This window comes from Gopherus evgoodei, chromosome 1 (assembly GCF_007399415.2).
Source record: "Gopherus evgoodei ecotype Sinaloan lineage chromosome 1, rGopEvg1_v1.p, whole genome shotgun sequence".
Taxonomy (NCBI): Eukaryota; Metazoa; Chordata; order Testudines; family Testudinidae; genus Gopherus; species Gopherus evgoodei.
In genome coordinates this window covers 231815535-231842678 of record NC_044322.1, presented here as the reverse complement: position 1 = coordinate 231842678, position 27144 = coordinate 231815535, and the positions used below count along the sequence as shown (strand labels likewise).

Here is a 27144-nt window from a genome sequence, read left to right as displayed (position 1 = left end):
CAGTGCAAAAAACTTAATTTTTCTGGGTAAATATGTTTATTTTGGTGGATGGAAAGACAGGGGATAAAAGTATTCAGTAGATTAATGCTTTGATGAATTGAATTCAATGTAGTTTGCTGCCGAACTAAAACAGAATTCAAAATACAATGCCACCTCTGAGTTTAAGAAAACAATACATCTAATCCCCAAATAAAAGTTTTCATTTGACTAAGCAGTTTATTGCTGTAGACTTAGAACTAGTAGCCTACAAATATTTACATTTAATAAATTGAGACACACCATTTGCAGTGCATACACAACTTCATCCTTTTCTCATTTGTTTTTTTTTAAACTTTTGAATGCTTCCTTTCACTCTGAAATGTATTCTGATACAGATTTTCCCTTTCCTGCCATTTTAGTTTGTCAAACCTTTAAACCATTATCTGCTAAAAGCTTAAAATGTATACATGATGGGCATGAGATTCATCAGTATGTTCCAATGTGCACGCATTTCAGAGCTTGCGTGCGTGCCTGTCTGTTTTTTTTTAAATTGTATGTGTCTTACTTCAACGGGCATCTTTGCATACACACATAGATTAATGTATTATCATAATACATCTCTCTCATGCAATATTGTATTTTCCTACTAAAACAAGTTATTTTTATACATTTGAATGATACAAAAGTAGGGTGAAAAATGAGAAAAAAACCCACAAATACTTTGTAAAACCCGGGAAATTTTCTCAATAAAAAACAAAGGGGCTTTACTATACTCAGAACAAACCAGAGAATAGTGGAGAAGTTTATATAAAGTGTTTCAAAAAATAGAAAACTTTACTTTCTCAAATCTACTGTTTGGAAGCTACTACTGACATTTGAACTGTATGGTCTGATATAACAGCCCACCTCTCTTTCTTTGTAACAAATGCTCAGTAAAGCTATTTACCTTTCAGCATGTCACAGCTTGGAAAAAGTGAATCTTAATACTTTTACGATACAGATTTTGAACATTTTTCTTCTGCAGAAATGTAAGCATGACTCAGACATGTTATACAAGGCACACTGGGATTCTACACAAGACAAAAATTATTCCAGTGTAAGAGCTCTCACTGACCTAATGAGTTTAGCCTATAGAAATTAACTAAGTATCATCCACAGAGTATGTATGAATGAACTAATCTTTTGTTTTATGAAAGCATCTCTGCCTTATTATAAATATTGTACAACTTTCTGAGTCTCCTAAGATTCAGTTTCTCCACAAAGAATGGGAAATGTCCTATTTAGAGGTGAGCAAACTAGTTCTGATTCCAAGCAAGATCTCCCCCACCTTCCGCCTTTGAAACATTATGAAAACTACACACAGTCTGACCCTTTCCGCTAAACAGCAATAGGACCTGGAAGACAGCTAGGGCTGCAGCCACCCTCATTCTGGCTCACTCAGTACACGACAGTTAAGGATAGAGTTAGGTCAGCATGACCTGAAATGGAACTTATTTGAGGTAGTGCAACCAGGTCTGTGACCATGGTTTCCTCATTGAAAAGAGAAAGGGAAAAGCCACTAGCAACAAATGCTGGCACTCTGCAATTCAGTGTTTTTGAAAACTGGAATCAAGCTCTGAGAAGGCAGCATGATGATAATATATGAAAGAACACAACCTGATCCAAAGGGTTAGAACTGGGTCATAGCTGATGCACCAATGATGCAGAATCAGAACCAGGTTGGCTGCACTTCAGCAATCCTGGGGTTAGTACAGTATTAGAATTGGGTCATGGATGATCCGCCCATAATTAACTTACTCAGGCCTGCAAACCATTCCCCTCCTTTTACAAAAAGTTCAGAAAGTCCATGGTAATTGCCTATAAAAACCTTTCATATTTTTAAGACCACATGCTAGAGACCACAGCAAGAACCAAGAAAGCATGGAAGCCAGACAGCTTTATTACCTATGCTAGAAGATGAATAAGATTGATTTCACAGATAATACAGAGAACATAAAGACGTCTATATTACCTGTACTTTTAAGCTCCAGGTTCTGCCAGAATCTAATTCATTCCCATGAAGTGTGGGGGCACTTTCATGTATGCTCAGTGGTGTTATAAAATAGAAAATACTATCTATATGTTAACTTTCAGTTCCAATGGTACCAGAGTGCTTCAATAAATCATACACATGCAGCCATCTCTGCGCTGGGATCCCAAAATGACTGCCAGCACATAGCATGATGCACAAGACTAGTGCAGCAAATCCATACCCCTTCGAAACATAACAGTATCTTTAATTACCCAAGCAGAACATACAGTTTTCGTGTTCTGCTCAAAGAGATACACACAATACATAGTACCATATTCAATGTATCTATCCTGAAAAAAACCCAAAGAGTTGGAGTTGACTCTGCTTGGAACCTGAACACGTGGTTTGAGGGAACATAGCTACCCTAGGCATGACGTTTAGGCTACTAAGCCATCCTCCTCTGGTTAAAACCAAATTGCAATCTAGTAAAATACATAAATAAATAATAATAATACAGTTTACAAAATACCAATTAGTGCCCTTTCAAGAATCATAGGACTGGAAGGGACCTCAAGAGGTCATCTAGTCCAGTCCCTGGCACTCATGCCAGGACTTAGTATTATTTAGACCATTCCTGGCAGGTGTTTGTCCAATGATGGAGATTCCACAACGCCCTTAGGCAATTTATTCCAGTTCTTAGCCACTATGACAGTTAGGAAGTTTTTCCTAATGTCCAACCTAAACCATCCTTGCTGCATTTTAAGCCCACAGCTTCTTTTTCTATCCTCAGATGTTAAGAACAATTCTCATTCCTCCTTGTAACAACCTTTTTATCTGCTTGAAAACTTATGTCCCCTCTCAGTCTTCTCTTTTCCAGACTAAACTAATCCATTTTTTTTCAATCTTCCTTCATTGTCATGTTTTCTAGACCTTTAATCATTTTTGTTGCTCTTCTCTGGAGTTTCTTCAATTTGTGCACATCTTTCCTGAAACATTTCAGAGTGGTAGCTGTGTTATTCTGTATGAGCAAAAACAATGAGGAGCCCTTGTGGCACCTTAGAGACTAAAAAATGTATTTGGGCATAAGCTTTTGTGGGCTAAAACCCACTTCATCGGATTCATGGAGTGGAAAATACAGTAGGCACGTATAAATACACAGCATATGAAAAGTAGGGTGACCAGACGTCCTGATATTATCAGGACAGTCCTGATTTTAGGGGACTTGTCCAGCATCCTGACCTTACATCAGTAGGGACACCTTTTGTCCCGATATTGGGGACCGTCCAGACCGCAGCTGCGGCACTGCAGTGCCACCATCCACCACTTCCTGGGGCAGCTCCTGGCACCCACCCATCAGCAGGATCGCAGTGTACTGCAGGGGCGGGGCTTGTAGGCACCGGGAGTGGACAGAGAGCCCTCACCCCACTACCTGTGACCCTAGGAGCCAGAGGGACCGGCCTGCCAGATGCTTCCCAGGACAGGAGCCATCCCAGGTGAGCACCTCTGTGACTCCCCACCTTGCCCCCTGGGGTGGAGAGCTCTGCGTGCTGCCAGCACCTCCAAGCCCCACTCCATGGCTTCAGCATCTCCCACTGGCGCTTTTCACGGCCAATGGGAGCCACAGAGCTCATGCTTGTGGTGGGCACAGAATGTGGAGAGTCTGGAGATTCCCGTCACCGCTCTCACCCTAGGAGCCAGAGACTTCCCAGTAGGGCTGGTGAGTGCGGCCAGGGAAAGGTGCAGGGTGTTATGGAGTGAGTGTCTGGGAGGTGTGTGTGGGGTGCTGGGCTGTGAGGCTGTGGAGGCCGCTGGGCAGTGGGGGAGGTTTGTAGGTTTTGGGGTGCTAGACAGTGGGGGCTTGTTGGGAGGTGCTTAGCAGTGGGGGAGATTTGTGTGTGTCAGGGTACTGGGCAGTGCGAGTCTGTGTGAGGCATTGTGTAGTTGTGGTGGTGGGGCTGTGGGGAAGGGAACTGGGAGGGAGGAAAGAAGGAACGGAGGGAGTGGAAATCTGTGTGTATTGGGAAACTAGCGAGTAGGGGGTTCTGTGAGGGTGCTGGGCAGCTGTGGTGGGACTCTGGGGAGGGGGCACTGGGCAGGGTGTGCGCACAGCACTGTACATTTGTGGTTGAAGGGTTGGAGGGGGGGTTCTGGGCATAGTGAATCCAGGGGGAGCTGGGCAGGGGAGCTGTGTGGCGCAGCATGGGCCCGCCTCCAAACAGGAAGGGGCACGTTGGTAGCACAGGGCCAGGCAGACCAGTGTGCCTCTGGCTCCGGTCAGGGCTGTGCACCTGTGTCTCCCTCCCCCAGCTGACAAGAAGTGGTGAATACCAAGGCAGGAAAAATCACTTTTGTAGTTCTAATGAGGCCAATGCAATCACTGTGGCCCATAAATGGGCCCGCACCACCTCCCACAGCTCCTATTGGCCAGTAATTTTTTCTTTGGGAGAGCAAATCAACTCTGAAAGGGGGGTGTTGTAATGTAATGGTATACATTAAAGAAGAAATTTAATTTTCCAGTGACCATTCTGAAATGGACATTTCCATTGTAAGGAACTATTAACTATTTTGGTTTTGTTTTATATACACAATATAAATTTTAGAAGTTTGCATAAAGCAATTACATACCCTTACTTTTTAAGTGGCAATTAACATCTCAAATTATTAAGAAATGTGAGTATCCTGGCATTATTATTTAGTCAAGTTTTTATATGTCACAATCATTGCAATATGAGAACACCTTCTAGAAGAGCATAAAGTAACAATTGTCATCTGTTAATGGGAGTCTCTTGCTCCCTTATCCTCACTGAGGGGAAACTATGTGAGAATTTAATACTTGTACACATTTATTTTACATCTTTTTGTGATATGTGCATCGAAAACAAGGTGTAAGAAGCATGCTTTGTTTTTGGAACTGAAAGCAGGAAGGGTTTGAGGTTATTCTTAGATTGTACAGGAGTATACTACAACCTGGGAGCAGCCCTTGAGAAAGCTAATTCCTGCCCAGATTCACCTTAATCTTTGTGGTGGATAATTCCATTGTGCCTGAGGAACAGAGCTGTCAACCACAGGCCTCACCTCAAAGCTTTGGGCAACCATTTCAGTAACTTTGGCCCAGATCATAGAGGAAAGATAAGATGAGCCACAGGAAGTCAATGTGGCTGCACAAGGAGCTTTTTCAACTATCTAAAAACCAAAAGCAATACATACAGGGAATGGAAGGAAGGGCATGTAGCCAAGAAAGTATACATGGGAATAGCACAAGCATGAAGGGAGAAAATCAAGAAAGCCAAGGCAAAGAATGAGTTACAGTTGGCGAGAGATGTTGGAGAAAAACAAGAAGGGATTCTTCAAATGTGTCATACAAAAAAGAAAGCTCAGAGATTGTGTGGTCTACTGCTCAATGGCAAAGGTGAGCTGGGAACTGAAGATGATAGGAAGGCAAAGCTGCTCAATGCCTACTTTGCTTCAGTCTTCTCACAAAAAACAACATGTAACCAGACAACTAGCAAAGTTACCATAGACAATAAAGGGAAAAAGATGCAGATGGAGATAAGTAAAGGAACATCAGATCTTCTAACCAATTTGAACGAATTCAAATCAGCAGGGTCTGATGCTATTCACTTGGGGTACTGAAGGAATTAGATATTTACAAACTCAGGGATGACATGAGAGGTCCTGGAGAAGGGATAACGTAGCGCCCATTTTTAAAAAGGGGGAAAGGGTGGAGCTGGGGAACTATAGACCAATCAGGCTGACTTCAATATCTGGGAAGCTACTAGAGCAATGTATAAAACATCCCATTTGGGCATACCTGGAGAATGAAAGGGTGATCGCTAGCAGCCAGCATGGATTTAACTAAAAACAAATCATGCCAAACCAGTCTGATTTCCTTCTTTGACAGGGTAATTGGTTTGGTGGATGGGGGGTGGGGTGGAATGCAGTGGACAAAATATACCTGGACTTCAGCAAGACTTTTGAAAGTCTCACGTGGCATTCTGATAAGCTAGCTGGAGAAATGTGGGTTCAGCAGAACTACCATTAAGTGGATACATAATTGGTTTAACAACTGCAAACAAAAGAGTAAATATTAATAGAATTATATCAGATTGGAGAGAAGTCAAGTTGGGTTCTACAAGGATCCAGTCTGGTGTTATTTAACATCTTTATTAATGAAATGGATGTAGGAATACAGAGCCTACTGATCAAATTTGCAGATGACACAAAGCTGGCACTGGGGTAGGGGTGGGGGCTTGTCAACACTTCAGAAATTAGAGCTAAAATTCAGAGGGATCCTAATAAATTGGAGAACTAGGCTATAGACAAAATGAAATTCAACAAAGACAAATGTCAGGCGCTACACTTAGGGAGGAAAAACCAAATGCACAAATACAGAATGGGGGGAAAACTGGCTTGGCAGAAGCACTGCTGAGAAGTATCTGGGAGTTGGGGGATCACAGCCTCAACATGTCAGCAATCTGATGCTGTTGCAAAAAAAGCAAGTGCAATTTTAGGTTGCATTAACAGATGCATACCATGGAAGTCAGAGGAGGTGACAGTACCCTCTACTCAGTACTGGTTAGACCTCAGCTGGAGCATCCAACTTTGGTCACCAATGTATAGAAAGGACTTGGAGAAACTGGACAGGAACCAGAGGTGAGCAACAAAGATGATTCAAAGGAATGGAATTGAAAACATATGAGCAAAGGCTGAAAAAAAACTGGGTGTGTTTAGTTTGGAAGAGAGGAGTTTATGGGGAGACATGATTGTCTGGAAACACTTGAAAGTCTACAAATATTGTTGTAACAGTGCAGGACTCATCCTGAGGCACCTCCTGCTGGTTGTCTCTGGGAATTAGCTCATCCAGCCTCCAGAGCACCTTCTGTAGGCTAGTGTCCCACTGCCGCTTGGCCCCCTGTGTCCCTCCTGGACCCAATGTCCCATTATCTGGGGTGCTGCCCCTTGGCAGTAACCCCGTTGTCTCAGGATCTCCCCTCACCAGGGAGCCCCCTCCCACCTTGCTTCAGTATATAGCTAATGCCAGTCATCGTCTAGCCCCCGTGCCATGAGGCAGACTACAGTATCAGCCTACTCATCACCAGCAAGGTTGGGTTTGAACCTGCTGCCTTTGCCTACCCCAGGCTGCCCTCTGCAACCCCCAGTACCTGTTGGCCTTCCGCTAGGCCACAGCCTGGGGCTTTGCAGGCTGGAGCCTGCCCAGCTCCTCTGCCTTTCCCCAGCCCTGTTCCACTCAGGTACTCTGCTCAGGTCACTGCAGCCAGGCCCATCTCCCTCTACAGCTAGAGAGAGACTGCCAGCTCCTGGCTCAGCTCACTGGCCTTTTATAGGGCCAGCTGTGGTCTGATTGGGGCATGGACCAGCTGCAACTGCAGCTGCTTCCCCAATCAGCTTAGTAGCTGCTTTCTCCCAGCCACAGCCCTCTCCTAGGGCTGTTTTAAGCCCTTCAGGGCAGAAGCAAGGTAACCACCCAGCTACAATTGTCCATAGATTACTTTTGGCCTACATTTTTTTCTTACTGTATCTCACAGAGGGCAGGACAAGAGGCAATGGGTTCAAACTCAAGCAAATTTAGATTAAATCTCAGGAAAAGCTTCCTAACTGTAAGAATAGTAGGACAATGGAACAGACTGCCTAGGGCAGTTGTGCAGCCTCCTTCACTGGAGGTTTTCAGAAGGAGGCTGGATAGCCATTTGATGGCTTAGACATAACAAATCTTGCATCTTGACAAGAGATTAGACTTGGTGGTCCCCTGTGATTCTATCACCAGTTCCACAATGCCATTTTGGCAGTGTGATGCTGAGCTTCACAAGGTCTAATTTTTCGGTGCCTAGAAAAACCACAGGAACAATACTGCAATCCACAAAGTCTGTTAGGCACCTCAGCTCCCCTACACAATGAATGGGGAGAGATAGGCAACTTAGTATGCAAGTCATAAAGCCAGCACACTGGGGGAGGAGCCACCTAAATTAGCCAATGGGAGATGGCGAAGAGAGGGGTGTTTGAGAAGTTCCAGCCCTCTCAGAGTTTGACACCGAAATCCAGGCTTCAGGGAGACACCCAGCTCTGTTTGCAACCCATGAACCAGGGGGAGATGGGTGCTTCTGCATCTAACTTGTGTGTGGATCCAGATGTGGTAGGCATGCACAAAAGCTGCTTAACTTGGGACAAAACAGCTGGAGAGTGGGAATGGAGCCCCTCATTTATAACCTTTAGCCTGGTGGATAAGGTACCTACCCAGGATGTGGAAGACCCTGGTTCAAGTCCTGCCCTACCTGATAAGAAGTCATTTCCTGCCTTTCAAGTGAGTACCCTTGCCATGGGACTAACAAACCATTCTCACTCTCTCTTTTGTCCAATTACTATTTAATTATTGTTATTTAATTAAAGTGGAATAATTAAAAATAGGAGTAATTGAGGGAAGCCCACACCAGAATATCCTCTCGCCTAGTTAGGGCACTCACCTGAGAGGGACAGATCCCTATTCAAATCCCTTCTCCTTATCAAGCAAAGGGACACAACCCAAGTTGTACCCTAACCACGGGACTAAAAGTCATAAGGAAAGTCTTCCTCCATCTCCACTAGTTGTTTTGTGCAGAGTTAAGCCACCTCTGAGCACAGTACCTGGTTTGGGCCCCACACACTTGTTAAGCGGGCAAACACCTATTTTCCCTCCATTTGTGCATTGCTTAGGGGCTTAGGCATCCAGGCACCTACAGCAAGGCATCCCTGTGCATGCCCCAAAGCAGACATTTAGGCACCTAGGGAACTTTTACTGCAAACACTTCAGTGCCAAGTGATTTTAAGCACCTTCAGGGTTAGGCAGCAGATGAGCAGGGCTTCTGTAGATCATAAAGGAGCTTAAAAACAGGATTTAAGCACTCAAGTCTAAGACTCAGGCATCTAAGTACTTCTATGGGTCCACACCTGAGTGCCTTAAAGGTAAAATCCAAGATTTTGAATTTGACTCAATAGTCCAGTGAGAGCCTGTGTAACTAGCAGAGGGAACATTTGATGGGTCCACAGAAGCAAGTGTTGGTGAGGAGATGCACTAGACACGTTGTCAAGTTTAGTTAGTAAGTCACTACAAATCTTCAAAAACAAATACAAAGAAGTGCTTGTCACTATACTGTTTTTTCAAGTTGTCACTCAAGTTTTTCCCCTACCCCAACTCCTGTCTACATACAAAAGTCTGCAGCTCAAAGTAAGTGGTGCTTTAAGCTCAAGTTAGCTAGCCTGGAGGTGGGAAGAGGGGATTGAAGCTCAAGTGCTGCTGTTACTAGAGCTACTAATGCAACAGGGATGCAGCAGCTCAAGTGACAACAACTCAAACTGCTAATGAAGTCATTCTGCATAGCTCTAGTGTTTTTTTGCAACCTGGTAACTCTTGAGTGGGGTAACTCAAGTGTATTAACTTGAGCAAACTGTTGCAGTGAAGACATGCCCTAAAAGAGCGAATTTTCTCCACCAATATCCATGCACTTCACTTCTTAGAAGCTCAGAACATATCCCCCCTTATTTCTTTTTCATTTCAGTAGAAAAATATTAATTCTGCCCACATCCCCATAGTTTTTAAAGGAGCAGAAGTCCATATGGGTGCCTGTTTATTTCTCTATGATCCAGCATCATGGACATCAGCAGAAATACGAAGAATCTCTAGAAATAACCAGGCCTGGTCTACACTTAAATTTTAAATTGAATTAGGTACATCACTCCAGGGTGTGAAAAATCCACACCCCTGATCAATGAACTTATGCCGACCTGCCCCATGTGTAGATGCATCCAAGCTGATGGAAGAATGCTCCTGAGCTACCATTGCTCAGGCAGGTGGTGTTCCTACACTGATGGATAGGCTGCATCCACACCATGTAGTTATGCTGGTATAACCCCACTGTAGCTATAGTGATATAGTCTCTGTAGTGCACACATGGCTTCAGTCGACATGCCTTGCTCAAGGAAAACTTCCTATTGATTTCAGTGAAGAGTTCTTGAACAAAGCATTCTAGATAGGGCCCTTGGTTAATTATTAGCTGCACAATAGCAGAGGGAATTCACAAACACGGGCAAATTCTGTCTAGAGAGTTTTACTGAATTTACCAGGAGCCTTATGCAAGTGAAAAGAATTTAGCTTACCTGCCTTTGGTGTGTTACCTAAAGTGTATTATACCAAAAATGCAGGGCATAAATTCTCGTGGTTAATACTTGCATAAGGCTCTCAGTGTGTTGCACCAAAAGTGGAAGATGTTTTTTGTCCTTTCTTGTTTCATTTCATTTTTCATCAGTCAAAAAATGAAAGTTTTTTAAAAAACCAAACAGATCATTTCAACTGGAGGAAATTCTTTACCTCGTAATAGAAAGTTCTTCACCATATAAGAATTCTAAGGGAGATAAAGTGAGTGGAAACTGACAAACAACCCATTCTAACAAAGAGGCCTTATCAGATATACTGTATATTTTTTAGACAAGTAAGACAAGTAAGTATCCTTGTCAAAGATAAGTCTATACATGTAAAGATATCTTTCTAAATTCTCTCTCATACTAGTCACTTGTTTGCCAAACCAACTTGTGCATAAATAGAAACAAAGACATGATTTCTCTAAAGCCAACTGGTATTTTGGTCCAAGGGCTAAAAACAGAGCATAATGCAGGAATCACAGAACAAGCACCATCCATGTGCTTGAGATGAAGCACATGTTCAGCATTAGTTTTCTGGGACCAAGGTTCTCAAGTCAACTCTCATCTTGGTCTCACACACCAATATACTAGTGCAGTGTTTCCCAAAATTGGGATGCTGCTTGTGTGGGGAAAGCCCCTGGTGGGCCAAGCTGGTTTGTTTACCTGCCGCATCCACAGGTCTGGCCAATCGCAGCTCCCACTCGCCGTGGTTCACTGCTCCAGGCCAGTGGAAGCCATGATTGGCCGGACCTGCGGATGGGGCACGTAAACAAACTGGCCCGGCCAGCCAGGGGCTTTCCCTACACAAGCGGTGTCCCAAGTTTGGGAAACACTGTACTAGTAAAAACATTTGTCCTTTTAAAAGAGCCTCATCTTCTTAAGCTACAGAGTTATTAGATAACAAATTGGCTCATGAATATAATTTATATACATATTGCAGGATTTCACCAACTATCTGAGATACATACTTTTGGCAGCAAAAGGAAAATGTTCTGATTCTGGGACTTGCACTCCTTTCCAATTCTGTGTTTTTAACTAATATTTCTTTTGAATAGCAAAGCACTGATGGCTTCAGTTATTAACATTAAATGGGATACTCCTTTTTAAACTTTACATAACCAAGCTTGCCAAAACAATATCAATACTACAATACAATAATGAACTTCTAAACAATAATTCTACAGTAGTCTACACAATTGTGTTATTTACTGTATAGGTGTCATGTATCAATTTGGTGATGAAGGCTGGAAGAGGGACATAGTGATAGTATAAGAACATTGGCTTTCCATTTCTGAGGATCTGGATTCATGTCCTAAAGTCACAAGTATAGCTAGTTGAAACATTTTTGATTAAATGAAATTTCATCAAAGCTAAATTGTTTTGTAGAGATGTATGTTTCATCAAACTTTCTCTGAAAGCTTTAAAGAAAGACACACTCACATACTAGCCCAGGATCCAGGAGACCCAGGTTCAAGTCCCCACTCTACCCGATTCTCTGTGGAATATGATGAAAAACTCTGGTTTGAGTCAGGCAGACAACTTGAAGCAATGAAAACAAATTTCAAACACTTCATAAGTTGCAGAGCAATGGAATTATCATCATCTAGCAGCTCTAGTCACAAACAAGAGTATATTTGGCAGTCACAGCTTTTCTCTTTCCATCCCTCCCCACACAAACCCTTTTGCAGATCACAGGATTGGCCAAAGAATTCAACTAACTGGCATTTTTTGTTCAAGATCTGAAATTGACCAGATCTGAAATGGTAAAGATATTGCAGGACTAAAATGCACTGGTGGAAATGTGAAACTATGTCACTATAGTACCTGCCAGCAAAAATGCTTAGCTCAAGCAAATGCCAATAGCATCTAACTATGAGCATGATAGTCACCAACAAATTTAAAAACAAAAAAGTAAGCAGCCCTATCTTGAATATAGCATCTGGCATCTGTTAAACTCAGCCCTCATTGAATCTGAAGATCTTTACAACCAAGATTTCTGGCCACTTTCTCTGAGTAATTTGAAGCATATATTCGTATTTACCCTGTTCCCATCTATTTCCCATTAGTGATAGCAGTGCAGACCCTCACTAACTTGAGCATTTGCTTGGTTGAGTTAATATTAGCCACATGCTTTTTCTTACTTTTCACTCAACTTATCAGCACTGGCATCTTTATGAATCCACTTCATTTAAAACGTTTGCTTCTTTATATATATTGCAGATTGTAATCCCTCCACCCCATAGGATGAAGGCAGCCCTCACTCTATGCCAATTCAAATAGTCTCTAAAAACAACCTATACACTACCAGATAATGGAAGCCATCATCAGTGTAAAAATTACATTATGTACAGTATATATTGACATTAGCAACATTTATATAGGAGGGCTTTTGAAGTTGGGTTTTTTACCCAAAAATGTCTCGTGTCATTTTGATTTATACACAGGGGAAATTACTACGCAAGAAATCTCAAAAAGCAAATTAAAAAAGCATAACAATGGATAGAAAGCTCATTTTTATCCCAGTGCCGATTTATCATTCTGAGGTTCTTGTGACTTTGATAAATTTTACAATAATGAGTTGTGTACATGACCTATAATAACCGACAGCTTGTAATATGTTCCATCTGCTAGAGAAGTCCCAAGAGGCACTAGCCTTCTATGTACAAAACTGTTTCTAATTTTTTTTTCTAATTGAAGAAAAAAAGTTATGAAACAGCTATTCAGTTCAGCTCGGCTCTGGAAAGCTTATACTAGACTGGATAGTTGATATTTGAAAATGAAACTTCACAAATGCATAGAAAAGGATGCCAGTCTCATTAATTAAAGTGATTCTTTTATTCTCCTGCTTGCCTTGCTTCTTCATATCCATCGTTTGTACTAGTTATCTCAAGCGTCTCATCTAAGCCCTATAGGTATATTAGCAGATGTCCAGGTGAGAGCTCCCTGTTCCCTTGTCACTCTGACACACTCTCTGGGTGGGAGTTGGTTGTCTATGATATATACAGAAGGTCAGACCAGGCGATCCGTTGGTCCTTTCTGGCTTTAAACTATGATGCTATGATACTAGGCCTCTTTGCAACAGAAGATATAGACCAAAGCAATGGTGGCAGAGAAAGATAAAACCTGATTTCTGGGCTGTGAAGCAATGTCAAGATTTCTGTCCTAACAACTTTAAATGAGGAGGAAGCTGGACTCAGTACTGAAAAAGAAAATTGTATAGTAATGCTGAGAAGAGTAAATCAGTATGTAAGAGCTCTTGATTAAGAACACTAGAAATCCAGGGTAAGAAAATAATACAGCAAGAAGTACCTTTTAGGTCTTTTCACAAAGATATATTCTGGAGACTTCTTGTTAGTTCATCACTTGGTAAATCCATGCTGCCTCTACTTTTCCATTGTGATGAATTTTTCTTTAAGCTTTCCAGATATGGTCTGTTCGGATTGTGTTTGTTGCCACTGTAACAGCAGATCCAAGTTCGTATGGGATAAATGCAATGTCTTCAGAATGACTCCAAAAACAATTGCTCACCAAGAATTTGGAAGCACTTGAGGAGTTTGGGTGAGCAACACGGTTCTTTATCCCTTGTGGTTAGTAAAGAAAAAGCAGAGAAATATGCTGAGATTGCCAGCAATCTGTTTGGAAAGGTAGGGTACTGGCAACTCCCTTATTCATGTCTCTGCTTTGTGCTAAATGAACTCAGCAATTATTGTCCTAAGCTTCCTTTTTTGGAGAGAAAGTAATTGAGAAAGAGCTGTCCTGTCATGACTGGTTCCTATCTGGAGCCCTCAGACTTCCCTGATCCTTCCATTTGACTTTAAGCCTGGATGGACACAAAAACTGGCATTTGTCTCACTGGTTGAAGATTTCATACTAATGGGCAATTGTCAGGTGTCCAGGCTTTTTTAATATATTACACCAGTGGTTCCCAAACTAGCCATCCTCCACAAACAAGCAATTCCTCCCCACACTTTTGCTGCTCCCTTCCGACATTAATGCTTGGGAGGAGAAGAGATGGGCCTTATGCTTGTGACCAGTGGTGTAATAAGTGGTTCCCAAACTTGTTCCGCCACTTGTGTAGGGAAAGCTCCTGGCAGGCCGGGCCGGTTTGTTTACCTGCTGAGTCCGCAGGTTCGGCCAATCGCAGCTCCCAGTGGCCCTGGTTCACTGCTCCAGGCCAATGGGGTCTGCGGGAAGAGGCAGCCAGTCTGTCCCTCAGCCCGCGCCGCTTCCAGCAGCTCTCATTGGCCTGGAGCAGCGAACCAAGACCACTGGGAGCTGCGATTGGCCGAACCTGTGGATGTGGCAGGTAAACAAACTGGCCCAGCCCGCCAGGGGCTTTCACTGCACAAATGGCGGAACAAGTTTGGGAACCACTGTATTACACCACTGGTCATAAGGCCCATCTCTTCTCCTCCCAAGCATTCATGTCAGAAGGGAGGAGCAAAAGTGTGGGGAGGAATTGCTTGTTTGTGGAGGATGGACAGTTTTGCCCACCTGTGGAAGATGTGGAATTATATAAATTTATGCCTACTAATTAAGCATGACCATTCTGGAAGGGCACAGTCTTTAAATCCAAGAACAAAAATAAACATTTGTGGCAGAGCTCTGACCTTGCCCCCATGGGTCCTGCGCATCTAGGCGGTTTATGCTAGTCTCAGTGGCTCACTGTGACCCTCCACATAGCCATTCCCTCTCTCTAGGGCTAGAGTTACAGTCTACTGAGCCCTTTTCATCATAGGCCAGCAAGGAGGTTGGTGAGAGAACTCCCACAGTCTCTGTTGTCCGTGGGGGCTTATTTCAGAACAGTTTAGCCTCCTGTCCTGACAGGGGCCTGACTTCCCCTCCCAAGAAATGTTCCTGTAGTGGTGGGTTGGGGGAACCTAAGCCCATCATCTACTCCAGGTTCCAGCCCAGGGACCCTAATGGTAGCAGCTGTTGGCAGCCAACTTTTCATTGACAGAGTTGCTACATTTCCCTGGGCCACTTCCCCACAGCTCTCCTGCTTCTCCCTTCTTCACTCTTACCTTAGGGCTTCCTTAATGGTGGTTTGAGGGTGTCTTCATTAACCAGCCACACTTCCTCTCCTCTGGCTCCTTGGCTCTCCTCTGCCTGACTGGAGTGAGCCTTTTTTATAGTAATTAGAGTCAGGTGGTCACATTAGCTTAATGGCCTCACCCGACTCTTTTCAGGTTAATTAGGGTCAGGTGTTCTCATTAGCCTGGAGCAGCCCCTGCTCTGGTCAGTCAGGGAACAGAAAACTGTTAATCCAGTGGCCAGTATATCTGCCTTTTGCTATTCTGCTGTATCCAACTGGCCTGGGTCTATCACACATTACAGACAAAAACTAATATTCCAGAATGCAACCAAGTGAAGCAAATGCAGTCCACACAATGTACTCACATACTGTACTCTAGATGTTGGGCAAAAAATAAAATTGCAAGGTTTTAAAAGTATATGAAGCATAATCTTGCTAGGAACATTTAAAAGCTGATGAAAGGCTAATAACAATGAATGAAGACTAAAGGGAGAAATTACAGTGAAATAAAAGAAAGAGATACATCCCACTGGAAAACTGAATGGCCATTAAATCCAGGGCAATTCTTCCAGGATTAAGACTGCTTCTCCATCATCATAAATCATGTACTGCATGTTCTTTAACAGAGGTAAAGAAACAGTTTATATTACACCTGCCAAAACAGTGCAATTAAAAGTAGATATTTCACAACACCACATTTTATACACTATATTTCATTTAAGATTATCACAAACTGACTCCACAAGTCAGTATTTATGAAAGTAACATTTTCTAACATTGTTTATCACATATGGATAGTCTGAAAATTACCGATCTACCATATTTTTACAGATACTTTTTTTTGGAAGCATCACAGTTCATAAGTTCTCATTCCTCCCCGTTCTACTCACAAGCACCTGCTGTGACATTCTACATTCACATCTGAATTAAACAGCTGGCAGGCACTTTTTAAAAACAAAAAACAAAAAAAACAAAAACTACGGATTTGATGTTGCAAGGACAGATCAGTAGAGATGATGTATCCTGACCCCACCTACGTTTGTCATAGTCTCTGTAAAACCCTCAGCTTCCACACACCTATGGACAAGCTACTCCAGTCTATGGAACACTGACAGCAGATAGTATCATCTCTGTCATTTACCATTCTTTTATGCCTTCCTAAACTCCTCTAATACACTTCCATTTTAATTTCAGTTTTTTTGGGGGGGAGGAGGAATTCCCCCCCTTTTGAAGCATCAGGCTGAAAGCCTTTAACTGCTCGCAAGGGATCTTTGAGGAAAATCAGGTTAAAACTGTTAAGAAGGTCAAGCATATTTAAGCAATCTAGTTGGTCCAACACATTCTTGGAAGCTTGGTTACAGAAGAAATAAATCAGAACAAGAAACACTGTGTAACTTAGCACTGTACTTTGGCTAAAGGAGATAAATAAGATGGAAATACAGTTGGCTCTAGAATAGCATTCATTCTAGCCTCTACAGCAGGGGTTGGCAACCTTCGGCACGCGCCCAACACGGTAATCCGCTGGCGGGCCGTGAGACAGTTTGTTTACGTTGACTATCCACAGGCATGGCCACCCACAGCTCCCAGTGGCCGTGGTTCACCGTTCCCGGCCAATGGGAGCTGCAGGAAGTGGCGCAGGCCGCAGGGACATGCCGGTCACTGCTTCCTGTAGTTCCCATTGGCTGGGAACGGCAAACCACGGCCACTGGAAGCTGCGAGGGGCCATACCTGTGGGTGGTCAATGTAAACAAAATGTCTCACAGCCCACCAGCATATTACCCTGATGGACTGCATGCCAAAGGTTCCCGACCACTGCTCTACAAATTGGAAAAAACAATAACTCAGTTTTCTCTTCACCTATCTGAAGGGAGGAAAAAAACATGTAATTTTCCTTTGTTACCGGCTGGTAGGGGCAGAAAGCACTAAAAATATAAGTTAGCCTTTTTAACATAATATTTCCTGCTAGACACAGCACTTTGAACACAGGAACAGCTATAGCGGGTCAGACCAATGGGCAATTTAGCCCCACATTCTGTCTTCTGAGAGCAGCCAATGCCAAATGATTTAGAAGGAATGAACACAACAGGGCAATTAGGAAGTGATCTGTCTTCCAGTCCCAGCATCTGGCAGTCAGAGTTTTAGGGATACGCAAAGCATGGGATGGGGTCCCTGAACAACTTGGCTAATAGCCACTGATGGACCTATCCTCCATGAACTTGTCTAATTCTTTTTTAAAAAACAGTTATACTTTTGGCCTTCACAACATTCCCTGGCAATGAGTTCCACAGCTTGACTATGCATTGTGTCAGGAAATGCTTCCTTATATTTGTTTAACACTTGCTGCCTATTAATTTCATAGTGTAACTCCTGGTTCTTATGTTATGTGAAGGAATAAATAACACTTCACTATTCACTTTCTCCACACCATTCATGATTTTATAGACTTCTATCAAATCTTCTCCTTAGTCATCTCTTTTCCAAGCTGAACAGACACAAATGTATGAAAACTGTTCCATATCCCTTAATCATTTGTATTGCCCTTTCCTGTACTTTTTCCAATTCTAATGTATTTTTTAAGATGGGGTGACCAGACCTGCATGCAGTATTCAAGGTGTGGGTGTACCATGGACTTATATAATGGCATTACATTTTCTGTTTTATTATCTATCACTTTCCTGATGGTTGCTAACATTCTCTTAACTTTTTTGATTGCTGCTACACATTGAGCAGATCTTTTCAGAGAAATACCCACAGTAATCCCAAGATCTCTTTCTTGAGTGGTAACATCTCATTTAGACCCCATCATTTTCTATGTATAGTTTGGAATATGTTTTCAAATGTGCATTACCTTGAATTTCATCTGCCATTTTGTTGCCCAGTCACCAAGTTTTGTGAGATCCCTTCATAACTTGGCAGTCAACTTTGGAGTTATCTCTCTTGAGTAATTTTGTATCATCTGCAAACTTTGCCACCTCACTGTTTACCTCCTTTTCCAGATCATTTATGAATATGAACAGCATAGTCCCAGTACAGATTCTTGGGGGACCCCACAATTTACCTCTCCATTGTGAAAACTGACCAGTTTGCTTGTTCAAACGGTGAACATTTAAGGAATATTCTTTAAATGAACAAGGCAGAGGAATGGACAAGGACTTAAGGTTCTTTTCTTTCTCTAACTTCTATCATACTAAGGAACAAATAAAACTTTATTACCAATCACACTTTTTTCTCTTTTGCCTGTCACTGTCTGACTATTACTGCAATAGTTATATATCTAAGATGAAGCAAAATCTTCAAGTGAGAATACATGCAAGGCAAGTTTTATAGCCATTAAGAACAAATGAGAATGTCGTGAGTAAATTGTAAAAATAATACTCTAAGTTACAACTAATAGAAAAATGTAGTAGAGAGGATAATCAATGTATGAATAATTGATGTTTCTTTACATTAGGAGTCAATTCAAAACAATAAGAAAAATCAAAATATATATGAATGCAACCTTTAACCAATACATTAGTTTTCATCTGCTTTTGGATGCACCCCATGGATAGGAATAGCAACTAATTTTAAATGTAATTGCTTAGTTGGTATATTTTTTAGAAGTAGCCAAAGACAGAGATTTTAACCGTATTCATTTACAGCAACCTCTAAGTAGTAGCCTCTCACTCTAGGTATACTGTATAAATAGCTCATCAAGAGGGTCCTCAGAGAAAGAAACCAGAATATCATGTGCTTACACTTTTCTTAACTGATTTATTTTTGCTACTCAACAGCCTAGCGGATTATACAACCTACTATACCACTTGACCTTCATTCCTGTGGTCTATGAAATCAAAACTTTAAAAAAAGTCACCACCTTATTACACTGTGTTCAGCAGCAACAGGTACACAGCATGTGCTCTGAGAACAAATACATTACAAAAGCAAACCATCACACCACAAAATCATAGAGAAAAAAGTTGTCAAATCCTGTGATAGCCCAAATGCTACATAAGAAAATCCATTTAGTACAGAGATGCTAGACAAGTTTATTGGAGGCTTCTTGTATCCCATGTCAAATGGCAGAAGCCACGAGGTTCTTCTAGGTTACCCAAAACAAATATTTTATTTGCTGTACTTGGCCAGATTATTTTTGGATCCTTCATTTAGCCTGGCAGGTATTTGCAGGCTTCCAACAGGGCAAGATAGGAGCATGAAGTCTACTTCCTCCAGTGAAGTCTACTTCCTCAGTTAGAGGCTTTGCTGCTCCAGGATTTGTACAGAGAGGGAGGTTTTTCCCATAAGACAAAGGGAGGTAGTTTACAGATAGAAAAATCGGTTTTAAGAGGAGCCCTCGAAGTTTTTACACTGATACTATTTTATAGGCACATTTATGTAGTGACGTCCATCATTAAAAGTCTCAAAGGACTGTACAAACACAAGAATCTCTTCACTTAAGACTGAAATCCAGCCATTTCCAGAGTGAAATGCTGCAACTGTTTACAGCACAGTACTTCAATACAGGAAGTGATGAAAAATACCGTCTCCAATTCAAACTATCGTATCCACCTAAGTATAAAATATTTATATGCCACCCCATCATTGTCATATCTGCATGTCATGCTAGCATATAAGAGAAGAAAAACAAGTCTCACTTTCTCCCTTCCCAGTTGGTAGGAACTTTATTAAGTTGACAGGATATATGTGTGTGTTGATAACATACTGGGGGAAAGTGAGGCTCATAGGATGAACTTTGCATTTAGTTCTCATTGTGGAGTGAGATCTGCGCCAGAAATCTTAAAAGGCAGAACTAAACTGGCATTTTGGATTTTATGTACAGTTTGTTAAACAAAAAGGCAACTCCTTTGGGTCTTTGATAGTCACAATATATGTTAATTTATCTCTAATTTTACTACGTTATGCCCACATTTCTTTGTCATTTAATGGTCCCTGTTTTCAGATAACTTGCTTCATAAAACTATTTTAAAATTGCGTACACAAGGAATGTACCCCTTTGCCAGTTCAATTCTTTTAACAGTGTCTGTTTAAAAGATTTGCAGCCCTAAACATAAATAAAAGTAAATTACCTCCAGGTTCATCAAGGTAAAAAGCCATGTCTTTTTTGTCTTCTCTTTCATCAATGTGATCGTAAGTAATTTGTGGAATGGATAAGGCAGTCTCTCCAGGATTTATTATTGGTGTCACGCCATTATCACGCCCAGGTTTTCCTTTTCTTTTGTATCTTCTAGACTGTAGCAATGGAAGTCGGATAATAGCAAAGATATGAACGGCATACAGAGAAAAGAGCAACACACTTGATGTTTACTGTATAGTAAATTTGAATTTGATACTACCACCATTAAGTTAAGTAAAAAGTAAAGATGAAATTCAGAGCCATGGCCAACAGCAAATTCTAAGCCATGGCGAAAGCCCTTGGCCAAGGTTGTCAAAACTGACACATTCTGGATACCCAACTTTAAAACACCTTAAAGAGACCAAACTTCTTGTGAGCAGGCAGTCAATACTCTCTGAAAAGAAGGTTTCTAATTTTTCTCAAATCAGATGCCCCAAACTTGAATATAAAACTAAGGCCCCAAAATTATGTGTTGTGACTATTTAACAGTTGCACAGGCATCAAGGCCTTTTAGAAAGATAGAACAGAGGACTAAGAGTAGAAAAATGCAAGATCTAATGGCTAGATTTCTTCAATAGTCTGAGAAAATTCAGAATTGCTGTATTTTCTCCCCAGAGCATACTGGTGCAGCTAGAGATTTCCCCATTTTCCCTGTCTGTGAATAAGTAATTAAAAATTAAATTAATATCAAATTTTGATATTATATGATGTGCCAGGCACAGTACTAAAATGGAATCTAATACTATAATTCAAAATGTGTAAAAATGGAAGTCAATTATTAGAGATAAAGCTTTGGGCAAAACATTGTAAACTTTAATAACAGGCTTCACCTTGTGGGCAATCCTGTTAGGAAAGAAAGGGGTTGTGTTCCTATTGATTTCTTTTAGTTTAAGTGCTAAAGCGAAGTAGCAAGGTTAATGTGTGCAATTAAGCATGCTTATTCTATCAAGTTAGTGAAATTCAGCATAGGTGTAAGAGGCCATAAATAAAAGGAATGAAACCAAACAGTGTGTTTATAAGAACACTTGACCAGAGTGGAATAATCAGAAATAAAACTGATTAATAAAGCACAGACTCAGCTCAGTCATATGTACAGAGGCCCCGCCATTGTTTTTAAAACAAGGAGAACAGAAATGGAAAATTTACACAGTTTGTTCTAGTTTGAGAACAACAGTTACTGAAGTAACTTTGTACTGTGTAATGTACTGTTAAAAGAGTGTAAACAACATCAAAGACTTTGGAGTGACTTTTTATAAATTATGTGACCTCTAAACTGGATGTTTCAGCGGCTAGAAGAGAATTTGATAGAGAAATTACAACCTGAGCAAGCATAACTGCAAAACTGGCCAAGAGACATGACACAGATTGGTCCCTGGAAAGCTTCTCATGGAGAAAAACTGCTGACCAGAGCAAACAGCTGGAGTTCAATGCAGGTCTTAAAATGGCTGTACCAACAGCTATGGCCTAACTTGTCTTTACACAAGCTGGTGTGACAAGCTGTAAGGCAAAAAGAGACTGGAAAATTCCTGGCCCAATTGCAAGATCTCAAAAGCTGATGTCTCGTTCCCTGACTTATGTTGGAAATTTCAATTCTTTGGTAAACGTATGGGTCACTATTTAGTTGGTCCATGCCAGCACCTCTAAGAAGAGGCACTAAATTGAACCACCCAGCAGAAATGAAACAGTCTGTCTCCTTCAGTACATTGCTTCCCGAAAGCCAAAGGACCACTAAAGGGAGAAGACGGACATCATAGGCTGGACACCTGGGAGTCCGCCTGGTGATATCAAGTGCCTATATTGGATAGGCACCTCTAACTGTCTCTTTCTATTTTCCAGCAATTTGGCTTGCTAGGGAACTGAGAAAAGACTATAGCTGTTTCTGTCCTCCTTTCCACCTTTGTATGTAGTGTCAGCTCCTGCTGCGACCAATAACTGAGCAGAAAGCTGATGGCTGGGCAAAGATCTGGTGATAAGTAACACACATACTGTATCCTGGCTGACAAACCAATTCAGTCAGTTGACCACTTCCCGAAACAGTGTACCTAATTAGTAAGGATGTGTACATGCTTGTGCTTTAAAGATTGTCATGAAGTGACAGTGTGTGTCTGAGAAGAGCCAGCTCTTCTCATCACGGTCAAATTCACCCCCTGCCAAGGGCCTGTACAAAGCCAATAACCACTTTAATCCTCAGCATAAGGGCCAGGGTAGGTTTAAGTGGTACAGAGATATCTTTGCTGGCCCTTTTCACAAGGGTGAGTTTCACCCATTAATGAACAATGCCAGAATCTGTAATTATGGGATTAAATTATAGCAAGGGAAATTCAGGTCTAACAGTGCACTAGAAAAAAATAGAAAAATAAAAGAGGCAGTGTGATCCAGAGGGAAAGGCACTGGCCTGGGAGTCAAAGGACCAGAGTTATTTTTCTTAGCCGTGCCATTAGCTTGTTGTATGAGATTACGCACGCACAGAGCAATGCCATGCCTTGTGCTACTCCTGCCCACTTCTGTCTGAATTGTCTGTTCAGATTGTATGCTCCTCAATGCAGGGCCTGTCTCTTACTATGCATTTGCACAGCGCCTCTATCTGCTACTATAATGAAAATAATAAAATACATTTGGAAACCCCAACAGAGGCATGCACTGAAATTCAGCCTTATTTCAGCCAAACTGGGATATTTGCCTAACTCGCTTTTCAAAGGTCCTGTATAGAGATAAGCATTTTAAACCAATTAATTTAGATATTACAAGCCAAATTGAGAGCACAGGCCCTGCTGCTCCACTGCCTTTCCCTTTTCCAGTCATATAAAACTGTTCAGTTGAGTGTAAAATGGATATAAGATGCTACCAGCTCATATAAGATAGCAATGTATGCTTAGTTGAACAGTTATAAATGTTTACATAAGGGACAAGATAATGGAGATTCAGGCCCATAGAAACCAATGGATACATTCAAAACAGAGACATATCTGTCCATCAAGTTTGCCTTAAGGACGATTAAGTTGATCTTGACACAATGTAAGGAAATAGATTCCATATCCCATTACAGGTCTCTTCCAACCCAAATGTTTCTACAAATTCCCTGCAAATTCTATACCTCTTTTACTTATATTCTGGTTGTTAACCCAACTAAATTAAAACCAAGATGAAAATAAGTACGGCAAGTTCCTTTTAACCTGTTTTCTCAGACTAGGGCTAGATGGCGCTGGTGTTTTTTTTGTACTTTGAGCAGGCGATGTAACATAGATCTTCCATGTTGCTGTAGAACTGTATGATTTCTCAGCTGCATAGCACCGCCATAGAGTCTGTAAAGTAAAAACCAAACAATTCTTTCCATGAACAAATGGGCATTGTGTTCTGAAGGAAAGGTAACTATCACCCTGCCAAAAATAAACCTACAGTCTGTTCTTTGATTTATACAAATGTGCTGCAGTCGGTTTTCAATGAACCGTTATGTGCTGTACAGTATAGCTACATATCAAATAAAATGCAGTCGCTCCCACGAGTAACTGTGCTAACAGGTAACCATCACCAAGAGGTATATGTTCACTTCAGCATGTGGTGTTTTTAAATATGCCGCTTTCAGTAGAAGTTGTGGCCTAATCTACTACACATGCAGATGAAAATCTGCCCCATAAGAAGAAATACTCTTAGAACATTAAGAAATGCTCCAGCTTTACTTTTTTATGCACTGTGCCACATTTTAGTAATTTTGTTCTCAGTTGACAATCTCTTTACACTATATGAAATGTAACATTGGAGCATTTTCCAAAGTTGGGTGTACGTATCCATACATACAGAACCAATTATTTAAGACATACACAGTACTAATGGGAATACTACAAGGTAGATAATAATTACATGAAAATTAAAAATAAATAACAAAGTTGCTTCTTTAATTCAACAAGTGTCTGCACTTGGCCAGTGTCTTTCACCTGAGAATCTCAAAGCCCTTTAAAACATTAAACTTCACAACAAGCCTGTGGGATAGGTAATTATCCTCATGCCACAGATCAGTAAACTGAAGCAAAATGATTTAGGGTTTAAAAGCCAATCAGCAGCAGAGTTGGACTAGACCCTAGAAGTCATAACTCCTAGTCCTGTGTCCAATAAACTATACTCCTCCATCTATTCTGTTTTATTATTCAAGCGTTTACCTGAATTAGAGAAGCTGCAGCTGGGATTTGCCTGTTGAAATGCTTCTGACGTTGCTTCTGTTGTACCTTCAAGGCAAAACCAGAACCCAGAATCCCCTAAAAATAAACCAAATACTGGTAAGTCTCTGGTGAAACTTTTTTAAACCAAAATTTAAAGCATGAAATAAAAAAACAACTCCTCCTTTTATATTAATGAGAGAATTTCACCTAAGCTTAATTACAATCATGGAGTATCTTAACTCTTAACATTTCCATGAGGACCAAATGTATTTATCCAGTGATGAAATACAGAGTATTTGAGGTATTCTGGGCATCACATGAGTTCACTAACTCTTTTACACAAATCAAGAAATATTCTGTCCCCAAAAAGACTTACAACAACCATACATTCACAGCTAGAATTTATGGGGAACGTTATTCAACACAGTAGCTGTAGCCACTTTCACTACATTCTACAAGCAATTGGCACATGATGGTGAGAGAAAAACAACTGAAATCCAGATGTATTTTACGCTTACTATTTCCTTCCCCCGCAAATAAACAACTCTTTTCACTTGTCACCTGTGGAAGAACTCAAAGAAACATACATACAATTTTATTGAGTGCAACATTTCTTTTATAATGGGTCTATATTAGGGCAATAAATTATTACAGAGCTATAGCTGTATCCAGTTTCAATTTCTCAGAGGTTACACTAGTTTTTAGTAATGTGGGTTCATACCCTCTGAATTCTGCTTTGAACAAACCTGCACTGAAACTCAGTTAGAACAGTCAAGTATCACCTGGTTTTGACAAAGCTGTAGCCCAGTTTTGCTCAAACTATTAACAAACCTTTAGTAAATACAGTGGAATTGGGCTGAGTTGAGTTTCCATCTAGAGAAGGAACAGCGTGTGTCTTCAGGCTTCAGACTGAAAGCTGCTCACCGTTCTTGTTGCCTGACACTCCTTCTACCTGTTGCTATGTTATGTGTAATGCTAAGTCATTTTAAGGATTTTATTTTCAAACTTCAGCAAAAAAGTCTTCTAGCTTAATTTTTTTTTAGTTAGTTTGTCCTTACATTCATTCATATTCAATTTGGAGAGCCCAGAAAAAAAAAAAAAGCCTAGCAATGGTGCTTTGCAGCAGACCCGAGTGAGATTCCCAGGTTGCCGAGGTTGTCGCCTCTCAATCTCTCAGTTTTTTAAATCATAAATGACATGAAGTTAAGGAGATCTGGGCTCTATTCCCAGTTTTGCCACTGACCTGCCGGTTGGTCTTGGGCAAATCAATTCACCTAACTGTACCTTAGTATCCCCATGAGGATAATGAAACTTATCTCCTTTATAAAGGGCTTTGAGATCTATGGATGAAAAGGGCTATAGAAAAGCAAGGTATTGTTATATATTTCATTCCCAATATCTACGGAATGTAAATGGCCATCATCACCACATTATCTGAGCTAGAGTTGACAATTTTGGTTGGATGTATTCCTGGAGTTTCCAGCACAAGACATAATCTTTAATTAAAACATTAATCTTTAATTCCTGGAGACTCCAAAACAATCCTTAAGGGTTAGCAACCTTAATCTGAGTGCCTGACAATTTTTAATGTATTTTTCCTTGTGACACTCCCATGAGGTAGCAATTATTACACCCATTTTACAGAGTGGGAACTGAGGAACAGAAAAGTGACTTGCCCCAGGTCACACAGGAAGTCTATGGCAGAGCAGGAAACAGAACCTGGGTTTCCCAAGTCCTAGGCTAAAGCTCACAAAAATTGGATCGTCCTTCCTTTCATGATGAATATTACAAGCTAAAAGGTGCAACTAACTGGTATATTCTGAGACAAAATAAAAAAAATTTCTTAACAATGGCATTGATTAACAAGTATTTGTATTATTTACACATAGGATTAAATAACTACTTTGAATTCCCACTCACCGCTGGAAGAGCAAAGAAAGATATAGCAAATACTGAGAAACAGGAGGCTATTGTCTTCCCAATCCATGTCTGTGGTACTTTGTCTCCATAACCAATTGTTGTGACCGTTACCTGCACCATAAACAAAGAAAATATTCACTGTAAAGTTATTTCAGGAAGTGATGTGGAAGCAGCACAACGTATGACAATTCATTTGGCATAAACACTATAGGCCTCTGCCTAAAGCTCCAGCTCCTGAAATCATTTGCTTATGTTAGAATCTCAATCTGAATAGCCAGGAGAGGGTGAGTAACCCCATTCATCTCTTTGGGGCACTGCACTGGAGGGCTCCATCACCACCCCAGCACAGGACTTGTAGCAGGAAGCGAGGAGTACAATAATTTCAGCACACCCATCCAAATAGATACACCAGCAGACAGAATATAAATACAAGGGAACCCATCCTGTTGCATCTGGCCTGTCTGGGAGAGGAGGCCCTTGCCACCACCACTCAGAGTGGGATGCAGGGCCAGGAGGGGAGGGACATGGCACTCATATCAAGGCATGCCTAACACACCATATGTCAGGGCTGGGTTTTGGACAGGCAGCCTAGTGGCTAGAGCCAGTCAGACACTAGGAAGTGGAGTTGTGAGTTGATCCAGGGCTGGGAACCAAGGGCCAGAGTCAAGAGTCAGTGCTGGGATCTAAAAGCCAGGGGTCAGGAACTGGAAGCCAGAATCAAGAGACAAAGCCAAGTCAAGAA

General features: G+C 41.3%; 1 protein-coding gene across 1 annotated transcript in view; it reads right to left on the bottom strand.

Moving 5' to 3' along the window:
- LOC115644557 (potassium voltage-gated channel subfamily KQT member 1-like) overlaps window positions 1-27144 on the bottom strand; it is a 798115-nt gene that overhangs the window by 668614 nt on the left and 102357 nt on the right. The window contains 7 exon segments of the mRNA XM_030549102.1: window positions 12308-12320; window positions 17391-17421; window positions 20307-20436; window positions 23387-23396; window positions 23516-23630; window positions 24483-24578; window positions 26403-26513. Coding sequence (XP_030404962.1) covers window positions 12308-12320; window positions 17391-17421; window positions 20307-20436; window positions 23387-23396; window positions 23516-23630; window positions 24483-24578; window positions 26403-26513 — 506 coding nt within the window.